At 32.4% G+C, this 18,066-nt stretch overlaps 1 protein-coding gene across 5 annotated transcripts; it reads right to left on the minus strand.

Moving 5' to 3' along the window:
- Positions 1-792: 792 nt before the first annotated feature.
- Positions 793-13,857, minus strand: LOC145305877 (uncharacterized). 5 transcript variants are annotated; one of them, XR_013874760.1, is made up of 21 exons: positions 13,718-13,857; positions 13,205-13,268; positions 12,577-12,622; positions 11,821-11,877; positions 11,414-11,466; positions 11,150-11,224; positions 10,646-10,709; positions 10,207-10,293; positions 9,889-9,982; positions 9,121-9,186; positions 8,720-8,829; positions 8,009-8,119; positions 7,667-7,731; positions 7,204-7,269; positions 6,425-6,484; positions 5,949-6,024; positions 5,215-5,286; positions 4,685-4,737; positions 4,278-4,329; positions 1,471-1,927; positions 793-1,103 (listed from the first exon to the last, which is right to left on the minus strand). XR_013874760.1 is itself a non-coding variant. In XM_080147718.1 (20 exons), exons 1-20 carry the CDS (start codon positions 13,838-13,840, stop codon positions 1,834-1,836), a joined length of 1,488 nt encoding a protein of 495 aa, XP_080003844.1. In that variant the 5' UTR covers positions 13,841-13,857; the 3' UTR covers positions 1,325-1,833. The 5 variants fall into 5 exon arrangements, 2 of the variants coding, with proteins under 2 accessions (XP_080003844.1, XP_080003843.1); XR_013874759.1 differs by having other exon boundaries at positions 793-1,091; positions 1,449-1,927; XR_013874758.1 differs by having other exon boundaries at positions 1,449-1,927.
- Between the last annotated feature and the right edge of the window lie 4,209 nt (positions 13,858-18,066).

Consider the following 18,066-nt stretch of genomic DNA (forward strand, 5'->3'; position numbering starts at 1 on the left):
CAATCAAAATTCACTTAGTCTCCAAAGTTATTAAGCCAACGAATTATAAAACTTTGGGGACTAATCTGATAGAGTCCCTTCTCTCTCTGAATAATCATGCATTCAAGTTTACATTATAAATTAAAATTAACATATTGCAGTACAACAATTGCAGGAACAAAGAATAAGGACGAATCTTTTTATAATACCTTTAAAAAATAACGTCATACTCAGGAATAGGTATAACCAACAAGCGAAAAAAATCTAAAATAATATTTGGGGGGCAAATGGAGAGGTCTCAATTTTACGATGTGTTGCCCCCCAACGACAGCTGAAAAACACGAATAGGTTTTGTGATTTTTTCCGAATTAATTTCATTGTTGGTATAAGCTGCATCATACTGGCCTACCATCAGTCAAATATAATGTTTACTGGCCTGCCATTGGCATTTTAGTCTGTGTATTTGTATTGTATGCAGTCATTTTTAATAGGCACTCTAAAGAGCATTGAAAAGGACTATAATCAATCTTTATGTATGTCTGCACCAAAAGATCTCGCTACTGCTGGATTGATATGAGTCTTCCAAGCAGGTAAGCTTCTTATTGGTCTGGGACAGAGTTTTGACTTTTTATAAAAAATTTTGCAATCATAAGAGAAGTGGCGTACACCGTACGGGAGGAAAAATTTGACAACCCCAAAAATAAATTTATTTTGAGAGGGGGGAATATTATTAACAACAATTGTATGTATGAGCCTTTGATTGAGTTGCTAAGAAAAATCTAAGGGGGGCAGATAAAAAGGTTGTCAACCAAGTGTTAGGGTAAAAATTTTTAGGGTAAAAAGAATAAGAAATCATGCTTTTTTCAGCAAAAGTTAAGTAAGGTTCTTAAAAACTACCATCGTCCTACCTTTAAAACGAGACGAGTATTGGTCAACAAAATTTAAAGCAATTTTGATCACAAATTGAGCAAGAGCCGAATTCTCAAAACTAAAATAAAATCAAACTTACTTAAAACTTAAACTTTGTGAATTTGGCAATGTTAGTTTGTTTAAAGCTTTGTAAAATACTTGAGTATACAAATATCACATTTCGTTAAGGGGGTGTGCATTAACTTCCGTACAGTCTATTATATTCGCAGGGATTTACAGGATAAGACAATAGATGATAAATCAATGTAGATACCCATTGTAAATTATGATAACCAAATTATCCCTAAAATATGTTTAAAATATTATTATTTAGAAAACACATTCAAGATTTTATAAAAGTATCCAAAGATTTTAAGCTCACAAATGAATAAAAGTGTTTATAAGACTTTGGGTACCAGTTTCATTTACAATCCAAAGCAATGTCGTTTCCCTGCATATCAAATAAATAACAGTAGGTGTGATGTGTTTAAAGCTAATGGGAGGATGTAGTTTGTGCTATTGAAATAATATAAGACTATAATGATTTGATATTGTAATACATGTTCGGAAGTGAATTCACACCAGTTTTGTGAATATCATTTTAAAGACAGATTAATTACAAATTGTTGTCCTAATTGTACATGAAAATAACAAATATGTCCAAAAGTAACAAAGTAGAAAAATTTTGTATTTACACAAAATGCAGGGGCCGTCATTCAGCAAATTAATTTGATATTGGGAAAAATTTGAGTAATTTTGTGGCGAAATGTTGGCGCAAAACGTGGAGATTTTCACCTAAAATTGCTTGTCAGAATCCTGGTCCCCTGTAACTGTATAAAATGATTTCTTTTGTGTATTGCATTTCAATGATGTCAAATTAAATACTTTTTGCATTTATTTTTTGGTACGAAATTGACTATTTCAGGGATGCCAAATTGTGCAAATTTAAGAATCCATGGTTTCCAACTCTAGAGTTTCATCTCCCTCCTCCTGGGTTTGATTTGGTTCTTCATCCGAGGGTCGAAATAATGGTTCAATACTGAAATAATAATTTTTAATCAATAAAATATAAGACAAAAAAGCTTTTTATTTTTAGGGGTTGAAATGTGTGGTTCCAAGAGTTTGAGAGGCAATCTAATAGTTTTAAGGAGGGGGGGGGGGGGTTAAATGAGTGGTTTCAATGTTTAAGGAGGATTATCACTCCTTTACCCCCCCCCCCCCCTGTTATTGTTTATTACATCTTAAGGTTTTCATAATTAATAGTTATTTCTCGCATCGTATTATAAACGGCTTTCCGCGGATATAGAATGTACAATTATAAGATTAAAACTAGTTTTTTTAGTCCCGAGGTGCCGAAGGCACCGGCTAAAAAAAGTGGTTTTAATCTTATGATTGTACATTTTTATATTCGTAGAAAGCTGGATATAATACGATGCTAGACATAGTTTTTTCGTATGGATGAGAACCGGTTCCTATCCACCGGATTCGAATGAATACGAAAAAAAGAACTATTTTTTCAGCATGGCTTCAAAATCGATTTAAATCCACTGGATAAGAACAAGTTCTCAGCCATACTGAAAAATCATGTTTAGAATCGTATTAAAGACAATTTTCAACGAACAATAAAATAAAACATAAAATTAACACCCTTGGGGCTAAAAAGCTGGTTTTACTTTTAATATTAGATTTTTTCATTTTATATCAGAGGGAAGTTTTCTAAACCTAATACTGTGCGATTAAGAACTAGCATAGAATTTGTTAGTTTTTATCTCATCTATAATGATAAAAATCAATCACAAATGTATAATTTTCATTTGATCATGAAGTTGTACACCACCAAGTTAAAGGAGATTTTAATTAATCCAGGGTGGGCATACAAAAAACCCACCCAAAAAAACCCACCCAGGGTTTTTTAAAAAACCCATTGAAAAAAAACCCAAGGTTTTTTGGGTTTTTGAAAAAACATTGAAACTTCACGTTAAAATTTACAAATTAAACCTCTATTTACTCAAAGACTAGAATCTAATAACATTTTAAAGCAAATTTTACCTAAAAAACGTAAAAAAAATATGAAGTAAGGGGGGGGGGGGAGGTTTAATGCAACCATCTCGTAATCAATGATTAAATGGCACTTAGAATTTGAATTTTGATCTGAAATTTTGCATGAATAATCCTTGGTAAGTTGGAAAAGTAATGGCTAACGGCTGGCAGCTCAGATGTTTTGCCATTTTTCGGCTATCTTAAGAGCAAATTAGTCACAAAACCTATCTCCACATAATACTTTTTGTCGCTCAAAAACCTTATCAAACGGTTCTAGCCGGTTGCTGTAGGTACTAGAAATTTTTAAAATGGTTATTGCTATCATTTAACATGAATTAAACCAAAATATGTTTTAAAAAGTTGATTCCTACGTAATTAATGATGAATTTGCCCTTAAAATAGGCAAAAAAAAAACAGCTAAACGGCTGAGCCGCCAGCCCTTACTTTTTCCAACTTTTTGTTCGATTTAGGGAAAACAGACCTACCAAGGATTACTCATGAAAAATTTCAGATCGAAATTCGAATTCTAAGTGCTATTTAATCATTGATTACGAGATGGTTGCATTAACCCCCCCCCCCCTTATAAAAATGATGCCCTACTTATTGTTCAAATGTTTATGAAATTACTTTCTCTCAAAACTTAATTTCAGAAAACGCTTTGCTACTAAATTGATGATATATAAATTGTGTAAATTACATAATCATAATTTATTTTTATTTTTAAACTAAAACATAACAATTTATGAAAGGAAATAGTTACAGTGGCGTGCAGAGGGTTTTATTAAGGGGATGTAAAAAGGGGAATACCTTAATAATTTCTGGGAGGGGGGGGGAGGTGTTGACAGCTTAGGAATAGAGGAGGAGGTTCCATGTTTTGAAACTTTTAACCTCCCCTCCCCCTTAATAGAATATTTTGTGCACCGTTTATAATTGATCGAAATGCCAGTTATTTTCATTATCTATCTTGTTTATTGTGAAATCTTGCTTACCTTTTACCTACAACAACATAAACATTAATATTTCATCAATATATCAAATGTATTTGACTCCTAAATGAAAAAACCCAATAAAACCCGAAAAAACCCAATAAAACCCAGGGTTTTAAGGGTTTTTACGGGTTGGGTTGGGCTTTTTTAAAAAACCCTGGGTTTTTCCCCACCCTGAATTAATCCCCCAAAAATTTAGTCTAATTGTGTCAAATATAGATTTTCCATGGTTAAAATACTTTTACAAAACTACTTTAGTTGGAATAGTTATTTATCGCATCGTATTAAAGACAGCTTTCAGGTTCTGATCCAGCTGATATCAAATCAGTACCAAAGCCATACTGTAATATATACTATGCTAACCTGACAAACCAATGAAGGATTCCAAGACCAAGAGATAAAACGCCTAGAACTCCTTAAGCAGAATATATTTTTAACACATGATTTTGTTGGTTTATTGATATAAATAGGAACCTATATTAGTGTAGTAATAATTATGTGGTATTCTTCCAATTAATGAATTCCGAACAAACCACCTCCCTTCCTCTATATTTTTTTAATAAATTGAAAGTAAGGGGCATGGGGTATTTCACCCCTATGCCTAATCCTAGACCCTAGTTGGGTTATTTAACAAAGCGGCCAGGTTAGGTTATTTGATACAGGGTAGCCCCGCATGGTGGGGTCACCGCAGGGTTAGGCCCCATGCTTTGGTTAAGCACCTAGGACTAGGTACCTATTATTTTATTCAATAATATAAAATTATATTTTACCTAGAACAGAGTTTAACCAGAGGACGTATCTGAGATGAAGATCTTTATCCTCACTATTGACATTTTCAAAGCTTAGACAAATTAGTTAGATGCATGAAGATTTAGGGATAAGACAATGGACGATAGATAGATATTTGTAAAGCCCCAATTACGATTGTAATATAACAACGTTTTCAGTACACCCGCACAGACAAGCGAACGGACAAAGCGAGTTGAATAGTAAATTTGCCGATTTATGTGATAAGATATCATTTAATATAAATATATTTCGTTATAATTGTCAAAACATATAAAACTTTTGGGTGGGGAGATGGGGGGGGGGGCGGGTTATTAGTTTATATATCTTTTAAGAGAGGGCGATGGTACCCAAAATAGTTATAAACCTTTCCAGTAACTATAAGAAGCTACATTGTAAAAATGAGAACCCTTTAGTTCAGCGATTAGCGAGATCCTTCGGTACAGAAAGACATACAGACAGACATCCTGTAATTTTATATAAAAATTGCTTGTATCAGTCAGCTTTTAAATTCCTGAAGAAAATATCACTTCTAAGTATCCATTCAAGATCTGAACCTATTAGACCGTACACTGCAGCAATACCTCTGAAACATAAACTTTTAAAAAGTACTTGGCAGGTTTCAGGCTATTTTAGATGGATAGGAGAAAATGGCACTAAAAATATAAGTCCCCATAGAATACCAACGGAGGGAATTAAGGCCAAAAGAACAACCACCCACTCACCAAAAATCTGGGGGGTGGGGGTGAGTGGAGACATGGGACTGTAAATTACACTGTTACCCAAGTTTTATCTCATTCATTACCTCAAAACTTTGGGTACTTTTATTGAATTTTGATTAGTTCCAAACTGCTAATGTCAAAACTTTTCAACCTATAATTGTAATCTACAAAAGGGGTCATCTTGTTTTTTATCATTTGGGATGTGTACCGATTTGTCGCACATTGTCTTATCCCTTAAGATCCCTGAAAAATCGAAGTCTTAGCGTATTAATTCAATCGACATCTAAAGGGATAAGACAATGATCGATGAATTAATGTACAATGTACATCTCCATTACATACTCAAAATTACCCATTCTGTAGTGGTTGAAACGTTTAGACACTGAACTTATTGAACCAACCAAAATTCAATAAAAGTTGTAAGGCCAACGAAAAAGATCTTATAAAACTTTAGGGACTAGTGTAATAAATAGCACAATGGTAATGTCCCCTCCCTCCCTGCATCAAAATAAAAAAATAAACTTACCCTGCCCAAATAAAGTTGACACCAATTGTGTTTGTAAGAAAAACTATTTTGCTTCCAGTAGACGTTAGATCTACCTCTAAAATAGAAGGTTAAAATCAACATTCTTATATAGCAGCAACAGGATGTCTCTCTGACTTGAGTGTGTCTGTCTGTCTGTCTGTGTGTGCCGAAGGATCTCGTTAACCGCTAAAATGACTTGCTTTTCTTAATTTTGTTAATTATCATTGGGTAAGTACATCAATAATACGTGGATAATTTGACAAAGGGCTTTTGTCGTCAATTTAATAGACCTTAGATATTGGTCCATACGCTCCTCCATGGTCAGAAGATGGGAGGAGGTAGTCATAAGAGGGGGGGGGGATGGAGCTGGGGGTAGCGTATATTAGCCAGCTGGGAGAAACATTTTGCAAGGAATGCAAGGATCTCTCACAATATTCACGTATACTATATCCATTGTCATGACAAATAAAAGGTACCTAAAGTGCCAGCAAAGTTATGTAGAAGGTAACCATTGGGCACAAATATGGAGATTGCACCTAAAACAGTAAAAAATATCAGCATTTTAAAAATTATAAAAACGCATAATTTTATACAGAGAAAAAGACACCTGGCTTCTTCAACACGCCAAAATAATAGGTATCCATTTACATAAAGAATTTTTGGCTAAAGATTGAGATTACGACAATTTTTGGTCCCTATAGGTCCAAAGTTTTATAATTGCCTTTGGGGTGGTATTAATATGTAACATCCTTCACCTTACCCAAAAGGCTATGAGCGCAGAAACTTGTTATTTATATAACTTCTATGATATATACTAGCGGCTACGCCCCTAGAGGCCTCTAGTGGCACTTTAAATGTTTTTGTTTGTTAAATTTAATTTTTTATGTACGATACCACCTTATTTGACGTTGAAGTCTCCCCTAAGGGGGGGATTTTTTAGTTTTTGGGGGGGTTAGGGGTGTCCCACCCCTCAAGAAAATATCTTAAAACCACCACAGGACCAGTAGGTATATTCCCTGAAGAGTAGAGCCCATTCGGTTCAGTTTTTACCGAGATCTTAAGCTTCAGACGGACAGACAGACGGACAGACGGACAGACAGACATCGTTCTACTTTGTATTATAGATATTCTTTTACTTAAACTTTCAATTAAAAAAATTCATAGAGAATCTTGCCAAAAAATTTAGGAGAAAGTATACTTGAAAATTTTGAATTTGTTGCAAAAATAGGTATATAAGACTCAAAAAAGAACTTACTTAATACTATTGCAATGGTTAGTTCAGCACCACCAAGGAAGAATGCTAACCAATTGACAAAATAACCTAATTAGAAGAAATTATTATTAATAGGGGGTTTTTTTCTCAAAAAACCTTGTTGAATAGGTACATATAACCCCTTCTTCTATTATTTTTAAAATAAGGGAGAAGTTTTAGTTTTTCTATTTTTTATTTTAGGTCAGGTTGGGTTAGGAACTTTATTGCTTCCACGCAGAGAATTGCCAGGAAAAAAATAACCCTACCCTTATAATTTATTTCAAAATAAGGGGGGGGGGGGGTCAGTACTCGATAGGCACTAGGAGGGGCCAATTGCCTAAACCTGCGGGGCAATCACTAACCTAAAATAGCCTCTCAAAAGCTACTTGGAAAGTACGAGAAAACCTATTTTTTTTGTAAAATAGTAACTAATTCATTAAAGTTACACTGTCATAATCTTCCTTACCTATAAAAATAACAAGGATTGCATAGTTTCGCAGGTACACACAGAAATAGGATATACCTATCAATCTAAAACAAATACAAAAATATTAAGAATTTTGTATTCAAATGTTTAAGATAAACAACTGAAAATGGTCTAAAACCACCCCAAGACCTATGTAAAGCTTCCCTAAAATGGAGAACTCAATCGGTTCATTGGATATTTATATAATACGATAAGTGTAGCTTCGAATACGAAGCTCTTAAGAAACTTCACTACAAAGGAGAACCATATCGTTAAAGCAGTTAGCGAGATTCTTCAGTACAGACAGACGGACATCCTGTTACTTATATATTAAGGATTTACCTATATAGAATACAGAAAATATTGAAGAGTAGAAGAGTAAGTTTAAAATATTTAGGATTATCAGGATACTGCTTCTGCTTCCTCCGGGAATCTGGATCAGGCACATTTACTCTGGAATAATGAATATATTATTAATTGGATTTTGTACCAGATTTTTGTGTACTCTAATAAAGTGATCAAAGCTTGGCTAAAAAAACGATATCCCCCATCGATCCAATTTACCCCATGCTCTCGTCTCCCCTCATACTGGATTAACGAACTGGCCAATAAATGAGTTTCATATTAGTAATCTAAATTGACGACAATTTATCCACCTTTTCTATATCCATTGAATGGGTCAATAATATAACAAGAACATCTAAGAGTAGCGAAGCACCAAAAATATACAGTGGACAAACGGCCAAAGTGAGTTATAGACGGATGTCATTGTTCAGTTGTCATAAAGAAACTCGCTAACCTTCAAAAAATACCTAATATTTTTTTTCCTTAATCGAGACCGCCAGACGAACAAAACAATGTATAGAATAGATGCGGAATCTTTAAATACAAATTCAGCTGTCTATCTATAATAGCAGCCCATAAAATTTGCTAGTTTATAAATAAGATTTTAAATGAGAAAACGTGTTTATAAAACTTTGGGTACCAGTATAATTTAATTCCAATGTCCCCTCCATCCCTGTATACTTATAGTGTATATTAGTGTCTACTTACTTGTATGCGGTCTTTGTGAGATTGACAAATGAGATTAGACTTGAGAATGCCAGGAGACCAACCCTTTCCAAATCATCCATGTTAATATTGTTCCAATCTATATTTGTTCCCTAAAAATACACAAATCCATTATCTATTCCAATAGGATTGATTAAGTTTAGCATTCTATTTATTATGCCATAAGAAGTGAAATGTGATTAAGTTTTAAAAAGGCTGATAGAACACTGATAACCCCCACCCCTTTTTACTTAAATCAATTGAAAATAAGAGGGGATGGGAGGCCTAACCACTGCGGGGTCCTAACACTGAAGTGCCCTAACCCTTCGGGACTTCACAGAACCCAATATAAACTATAATCTTGAACTAAAGTAATAAACAAATAAACATACAGAATAAATTACCTTATAATGTCCAAGCATCAGAATGTAGGTTTGTAAGCAGAACGATGGACCAGATTCTAAAAAACCCTAAAACAATTTAAAAGGTTGAAAACCCAAGAAAATGGCTAGATTCTAAAATATTGTTTTAATATGTTTTTTTTATGTATCGTATCATATCCGGTTTTCTTACGAATATAAGAATGTAAAACCATAATGTTAAAACCAATTTTGTTAGTCAGTGCCGTCGCCATCTCGGGTCTAACAAAACTGGTTTTAATCTTATAATTGTACATTTTTATATCCGCGGAAAGAGGTTTATAATACGATGCATTAAAGAACTATATTTCTTATATAAAAGTAACAGGGTCTGTATTGCGTTTTTGTACCGTAGGCTATCGCTAACCGCTAAACCTATATGATTCTCCTGAACCGTGAAGCTTCGCGATCGCCTATAGGCTTGTAGAGGCGTAGCTGCGAGTAATTATGTTAGGGGAATAGGAAATTTTGAAATATAGCTTGAACTGTCCCTAAATTGATAGTTATTGAGTCGTCATTCTATAGACAGCTTTCCACGGAAATTAAAATAAAAAGTTTTAAGATTAAAACCTGCCTTAGCTCGAGCCTACGGTATTTATTTTGTTATTTTTATTTGATATTCATAGGAAATTTTCTGTAATACGATGCTATACATGACTTTTCAGTATTGCTCTTAACAAGTTCTAATCCAGCGGATACTAATCGGTTTCGTAGCCATACTGGAAAAAATAATCTATAAATCTGCTAACAAACCTCTAGTGATTTAAATTGATTAAGATCATGTCCCATAAATCTTTTAGCTTCTTTATCTCTTCGTCTCACCATCAAAATAACCATCAACAATGCTCTAAATAAATTATCCACTCAAATCATTGGTTGAAAAGTTTGGACACTAGGAACCAATTAAGATTTGATAGAAGTATTTTAAGTTATTTAGGTAACAAATGAAAGAATTTGTTAATAACTTTGTGTAACAGTATAATTTACAGTCAAATCCTTGTTTTTAACGCTTTTTAAGGATAAGGTTATAAAGTTTAAGCTATCTTATTTCTATGAATGAAAAATACTTACAATCCAATTTGTATTAAAGGATAAGCCAATGGAAATAGAAAGAGGACAAGAGTATATCTTCCTAACCGCTCCAAAGTTATTTCTTTTCTAAAACAGTAATTTTAATAATGATAATTTATCATTTAAAGCAAATATAAATATAATGAAGATATATAATGATAGGGGCTGGATTGAAGTAAAAGAATAGAAGGGGTATGATCTATACCTATGTAACTCGCCCCACGGAGGGGACTTTAAAAATCAGCTAAAAGCGTCGGAAAAACAGCCGAGTGCCTACAAAACAACAGAAAGCAATTTGCTAGCAGATGAAAAAAAAGAAAGACGAAAATTGAGACAGGTAGTTGTTACATTGATATTATTTGTGTTAGCCCCCCCCCCCCCCCTCCTGATAAAGAAACTTGAATCGTCAATTCAAATCAAAATATAATTTAATTCCTACTTTTTGCCATCAATACGCTTGTAGAAAAGTCCCCATATTGATAGGGCTGCTGAAAGCACAAAACCTGAAAATATTTTACTTTATATACGAATAATAGCACATAGAATTAGACAGACACTATTAAAGCCTGCTAATTTGACAATTAGACATCCAATTACTTTACTGAACTTCTGGGAAATACATCCTAATAATTTTGGCAACAAATAAAATGAAATAAGATATCATGCAAATTTTTAAAAAGTGAAACCCAAAGACACACTATCTTCTTAGAGTCTATTTTTCATAGGTCCATGGGGCCATAAGACGAGTAAAAAACTATACCTACCTATGCATATTTCAAAGGCATAAAAATCTTTATTTCAACCTGGAAAATAGACAAAGAAAAGTGTAAGACCTTTATACAACCAGTCCCTCCTTTCAAAATTAATTTATACCTGGAAGATAAACAAAGAAAAGTGTAAGACCTCCATACAACCAGTCCCTCCTTTCAAAATTAATTTATACCTGGAAGATAAACAAAGAAAAGTGTAAGACCTCCATACAACCAGTCCCTCCTTTCAAAATGCTCTGAAGCGGCAGCTAAACAAAAATAATAAGGATTTTTATAAGATTTTCAGCAAACCTACTAAACAAGTCTCAGGGTTAGTAGATTGGCTGTCATTTTAATATCTTAATACACAAAAATGGAAGATCAATTTATGTAAATTTCTCTTCTGAAGATTAAAATTTTTAATGGAAAAGTTTGGACCAAAGTTTTTAATTGCCTACCTATATCTGTTCCAATGTCTAAAAGTTTGAGGCAAACTGAGGTAATAAATTTCCTAAAAATAAATATTTTAATGGACTTATTTCATATTTATTATTATTATATATAAATATTTGTTGTTCAGTTGTCCAATAAGGTTTCTAGACTAATAAGCTTTTCCTTGGGTGAATTTGGATCATGGAAAGAAAACAAAGCAGTGGGTTTCGTCATATTTTCACAGTAGTTTTAGATATGTTATGTTAGGTAAATGTTAATGATTACCCCGCAGGGTTAGGAAATCGGTGCTGCAGGGTTATAACCCCCAGCCGTGGTTAGAAATAGGAGAAAAGCTACTGTGAAAAAACGACAAAACCTGCTACTGCGTTTTCTTTCCATGATCCGTGAATTTTTTTGGATTTCATTAGCTTACCAAATTATGTAGAGCCATAACTTTGCTGTTATTCCATCTGGAGAATCAGGTTTTTCTCTGAAAATAATAAAGTTTTTCGTTGTCATTTATATTTTTTAATAACTCGTCATTAAACAAGGATGACAACATCCATAAGTGCGACGCTCTGAAATGGTAGGACAGACGAACATTAACACTTGTAGAGTGCCAGAACTGAATACCTAATCAAAATATAAATGCATAATTCTAAACAAAATTGCAAAACTGATTAAATACATGATAATGTTTAAGGACAATTCTAACATGTCTAAATTAAAGAAAAGAGCTAATCTTCTGCACGGACAGATTGACCATAATTATAGAAAACTTCGGTTTTAAAAATAAATCACAAGAGACAAAACAGACTCGTTACAACAGATCTATAGTATAGATATAAATATACACAGATAACTACCTCCTCCCCTTTTCCAATGACCTTTTTCATATGCTAGCAAATTGTTTTCTGCTACTTGGCTGTGTTAATATTCCCGACACCATTGGTTGATTTTCAAAGAACCAATTGAGAGTCGACAAAAGGTCATTGGGATAGAGAAAAACAGTTATTTCACCCCTCCCCCCTCTAGTGTTTTACTCTAATATCGATACACTAGTGGCTGTGCTTCTAGCATCTAGGAGTTTTGTATTCGAAGGTTATCGAAATCTTAAGCTACAAATTATAAAACCTTACTCCTTTATAAAAAAGGATAATAGGAGACAATCTACAAAAAAAAATCTTACCTGATTATATCAATGAATTTGTCTATAGTTTCTGGTGCTGCTAACTCTAAAAATAAATCAAGATTCTGATAAATGATTAAGTACCTATTGATTATTTTTTAAAGAAAGCCTTATTTATAAGCATTTTATTCTGCATGATTGTCTGTATGAGGTCATACCTAAAACATTCAACAAATGATATAAAGGTTTTTAAAAGTGAAAGATTTTATTGCATGAGGATAATAATGGAAAAATAATAGCGCTTTCACTCAAAACTGTATGTGGATCAACAAAACCTTAACCCTCTTTTTTGACTTTTTAAGATAATAGGTTTCTAGATGGAAGGGGGAAAATTCTCTCAAAATTTCACCTGTCTATCATTTGATAGCAGCCAAGAAAATCATATTTTCCCATTAGCAATACGGACAGACATAGTGAATTATAGCGTAGCTTCGCTAATCAAAACGTGATAAGGATAAGATTTCTTAACAAAGTGAAGTTAAAAATATGTATTAGAACGACCTTTATTTAGCTGTTTCTTTGTTATTTTAGAGAAATATCTGTCCCCAATAGTGTTACGGACAGGCAAGTGAATTATAGAGTAGCTTCGATTCTAAACAGGGGATAAAGAAATGTTTTATTTCCCAACCTTTAGCTGTATCTTTGGCATTGTCGATCATTACTCCTTTCTCCTCCATCTCCTCTCGAATTTCCTTAAATATTATTTATCATATTTACATATAAATAACACTTGGTAAAATCGAGAGAGAAAAAAATTAAAGCTTTTTTATATTTTTTGTGTGACTAGGTAATGGTATTTAAAGGAGGCTTTATCTTAGAATTCTAAATTGCTTCCATATGTTTATGTCATAACTTATAAATAATTGGATTAAGAGATTTCACATTAATTGTCTCTGCCTTTGTCGATTTAAAGAGATTTCTTTTTAAGGTATTCGAAGAACTTTAAGTAAAACATGAAAAGCCTAATCTTCAAGGGTATCGATAAAACTTCCTAGTGCATGTAAAAATGTTAATGTTTCTACTACTATCAAAAAAAAATTCTCATTGTTTTACTTTACCTATTCATAAACTAAATAGTGCCGTTTTCTTACTGCTAAATTGAAAAGTGCATGTTAACTGTAGAGTAGCTGCAAACAAATACCTTTTTAAATTCATTCTCCATTTGTTCAATCTTGTTGGATATTGCAGAAGTCAATTTTTCCAACTTTGAATTTTCCCCTCCCACATCCCTTTTAGACGCCTCTCCTTTCTCCTCTTCACTCATGTTTGTTTGATTTTCATATATCTGAAATTTGAACAAAAATAAAATACTTAAAAAGCTGTAGGAAGACTAAAAAACCTTGTCATAAAGGAGCTCAACTAAACCTAAAAAACATATCCTTATACTAAAGTAACAGGATTCCTGTTTGTCTGGTCGTGTGTTTGTGTGTCTGTACCGAAGGATCTTGCTAACCGCTGAACCGATCGGGTTCTCCTTAACAGGGTAGCTTCTCATAGTTTCTGGGAAGGATTATAACTTTTTGGGGGGATGGTAACACCACCCTTCCAAGAGAAATCGCCCCTAGAAAAAATCGCCCCTCCCCCACAAAAAAAAAACATTTTGTAATTTTTTTAAACTAAAAATAAAAATACGGGGAGGGGAAATTTCCCCCCCCCCCAAAAAAAAAAATCCCCCCCCCTTAAATTTTTTTTTACTTTTTCTTTTCAAGTCTAAAATAATAAATTGGGTTATCAAATTCGACTCTTCCCTCTTCATGTGCCCTTAGAGGCCTCTAGGGGGCGTTGCCGCTAGTTGTTTACTATAGTAAAAATGAAAAGTAAAGTAAGACTGGATAAAATAATAATCACACTGTGGTGTTTTTTCTAGTGATTTGTTTTGATATAATTCTAATAGCTGAATTAACTTGCATCATATTTTCTCTGTGTTGTTCCTGCAATTCTAATATTAACATCACAATATCAATTGTAATGATTTCTTCTGGTTCTCCATAATTTCTGAAAAATTCTGTACTTTTCAGTAATTGCATGTTTTCTTTCATTCTATGAATTTATGCTTTCCATTTGGACATTCTTTGCCTCTTCATTGGCAATTCAGCTGTCAATACTTTCATTGTAGATTCTGTTTCTTCTCTTAGAATTCTTTCCTGTAATTTAGTTCTTTCGCCGCGCCTGATTTCTTAGTATTTTTTAATTTAAGGAAGCTTGAGAAGTTTGTCCTTTGTGTTGATGTCAACTTGTTTTTTGACTTAAATCTAAATCTCTATTTGGCATGCTTTTTGAAACTGAATTAGATTTTATCTTGCCATTTGTGTTGCTTGTTTTTTTCAAAATCACCAAGGAGAATTTGACATCTTCAGCAAAAAGATTATACAGCATGACCCTCGAAAAAGTATTTTTAAGCATCTGCAGCCCTTATTTCTCAATGAATTATTAAAAATTGCATATGTCCTTATTCTCCATAGTATTCCACGTAAGTAAATATAAAAATATTTTTTTTACCTCCATTAACACCGGAGATTTTTAGAGCTAAAGTTTTGAAAAAGTGACTGAGAAAAAGAATTTTTTTTTGCTTCTCTTATTTTTTGGATGGTTATATTATGTTTTTCTGGCAATTGAATAATGAGACACAAAGAAAAACAAGTTAACTAAATATTTCTTTTTTATTCCACCAAAAAATATAAATTTTTAATGGCAAAAAATACTACTGAATGAATTGATTATTTGCAAATTTTAGGTTATTTATTAACCCTTATTTATAGAAAAGGATTAATTATGACAGTTGCTCCGCCTACTTTTCTGACATCTCAATTATTTAATAAGGGGTAAATTAAGCTTTTTAGGCTAAAAAATCATTATGTTTTATTTTTATTTTCTTTATAACTTTTTTGTTATTAAAGTTAGGATTGTGAAAAAAAACAATATTCCTGCTATATTCATAGAGATTTATTTGGTTTTTTAATCTTAAACAATTTTGCCTAATAAGTAAGTTTTTCAAAATATCATTAAACTAAAAAGACTCAAAAAATATGTGTAAAAAAATGCTTTTTACTCAAAAACTAAATTTTTTATTTCATTTTTGTATAAAGTTTCTGCTAGTAACAAAAATAAAAGGATTTCTAGCTTAATTTTGCTAAAAAAGTCGTATCATGTTAAAAGTTACTTTTTCCTCAGTCACTTTTTCAAAACTTTAGCACTAAAAATCTCCGATGTTAATGGAGGTAAGAAAAATATTTTTATATCTACTTACGTAGAATACTATAGAGAACAAGGACATATGCATTTTTTGATAATTCATTGAGAAATAAGGGCTGCAGATGCTTAAAAATACTTTTTCGAGGGTCATGCTGTATAATCATTTCTTCTGTTAAAGGTCGCTCTCTCTTTTCAATTTTTTGGACGTTTTTTGTAAATGCATTTTTTTCCTTCAGAAAACTAATTAATCAGGGTGGCCACAAGGTTTTTTTAAAAAAAAATCCGTACATTTCCATCCATATTAAAAAAAAATCCGAACATTTCCGTACATATTTCTACTAGTAAATATATTATTTAGTAAAATGTCTCAGCGATGCATTGTGGTTTCTTACTCAGTTTAGGCCTCAAAATCTTATTTTTTGTTCTAAATTCATTCTTCACTTGATTCAATTGAAAATTTTTCAAAAATAAAAAACTTGTATTTATTTAAACGATAAGAAAACATAGGTGTGCCTTAATATGTAGAAATGTAAACAAACTTTTTTGTTTTTGAGCGCTTTTGCCGCGGATAATTATTCAAAGGTGACAAAAAAGTCGTCGTTTTATAAAAATAGTCGCATACTTTCTCTAGACATTTCCAAACATTAAATTAGGGATTAGGGAATAATCTATCCAGTAAGTTTTAAATTTTTTTCTGATCTTGGGAAGTGTTCCGTATTGCCCATACTTTTCAGTGAAGCTTAATAATTATCTTGGATTGGTTTTAGGCTATATTCGTGATCTCCACTACCCCTCCCTTGAAGCTTGGGACGACACTACTAGTTTTTTTAAAGAAGAATATTAATTTTTTCATTGCATTTTTCATACGGTTGTTCAGTTCAACAATTAGAAATAACCAAAATGTTTATTTTTTTAATATAGGAAAAAAAGAATACAGTATTTGTCCCTTATCATCAAAATCTGTCTAAGCTACCTCTAATCTAAGATCTTAGCCAATCAGAGAAATGAAAGATATCCAATCTCTTCTCTGATTAGTTTGATTTTTACTTAGTAGCCTCTGATTGGTCACTTGTTTCATGTTCTGTCCTCTTATTGGTCAATAATTAAATTAAGGTTTGGTGATTTTTCCTGCTACTAAAACAATAATTGCAAGTTGCCATAATAATGTGAATAATTAATATTTTAAATTTTACAAAAAAAATATCTTGATTTAAATAACAAATACAGGAAAAATAGTAGAAAACACATATATAATTTTATTATCAAGAAATTTTAATTTTTAACCCGGCAGCTATGGCCCCAAAGGGATTAATTCCAATATGGCCGTTCTATTGTTATGTTTCCCCTTTCTCCCTTCCCCTTTATTTATTATTTGTTTAACACCCTTCCCCTGTAGGGCAACCTGCCTTTGTGTAAATTCCCCCTCCCCAACATTTGTTGTTATCTTTGTAAACTAATGGGCAAGCAAATTTGGGGCATCCCCGTCCTTCCCCCTTCCTTACTTATGTTTTGTATCGTTTTATAGTCATCTTTCCGCGGATATATGTGATTAATTTCATTTTTGTTGTCCCTGAAGGGGCTAACAAAACTAGTATTGTTATTAATATTGATGTTCATTACTCGTCAAAAATTGTCAGGCATACAAAACAAAACATAATTTTTTAAGTTCGGCGCGTGAATAACCGGATTAAGACCGGTTTCGAAACCTTTTTAGTATGTTATATCTCTCATCTCCCCCCCCCCCATAAGATCCCTTTCATTTACAAGTAGTTAGAGTTTATTATTTGAGCTGTGCTACCTAAAATGATTTATTTGTGAAATAAAAGTTTGTAAAATTAATTTTTTAGTGAAAAATAGTGTAACTTCAATAATATTGTGAATAATATTATTAATTTTTGCTTAAAAGTGATTATTTTACAGCGACAAAAGGGTTTAAAACTTGTTAATATTGTGTTTTTGTTTAGTCAAATTTGTGATTGTTTAATGCTATTTTTAGTACAGGATTCCAATCCCAATATGGAAAGATTTATGTCTGTACTTTAAGATTTCGATAACTATTAAACCGACTCAGGTCCCCTTATTATAGAAATTAAAGAAGGCTAAACTTCTATGAATAAGAAATTATTATTTTTTTGGGTGATGTTTAATCTAAAATCAATAAAGATTATTTCTCAACAAAAAGATTAGCCAAATATATAAAGAATCATTAATATTATTGTAATTATTTATCTTAACTATATAGGTTATAACATTTAAGATTAATTTAAATGCCAGAAATTAGCCAACAGAAATAACCCT

Source organism: Acartia tonsa, chromosome 14 (genome assembly GCF_053477335.1).
Source record: "Acartia tonsa isolate MP-2025a chromosome 14, ASM5347733v1, whole genome shotgun sequence".
NCBI lineage: Eukaryota > Metazoa > Arthropoda > Copepoda > Calanoida > Acartiidae > Acartia > Acartia tonsa.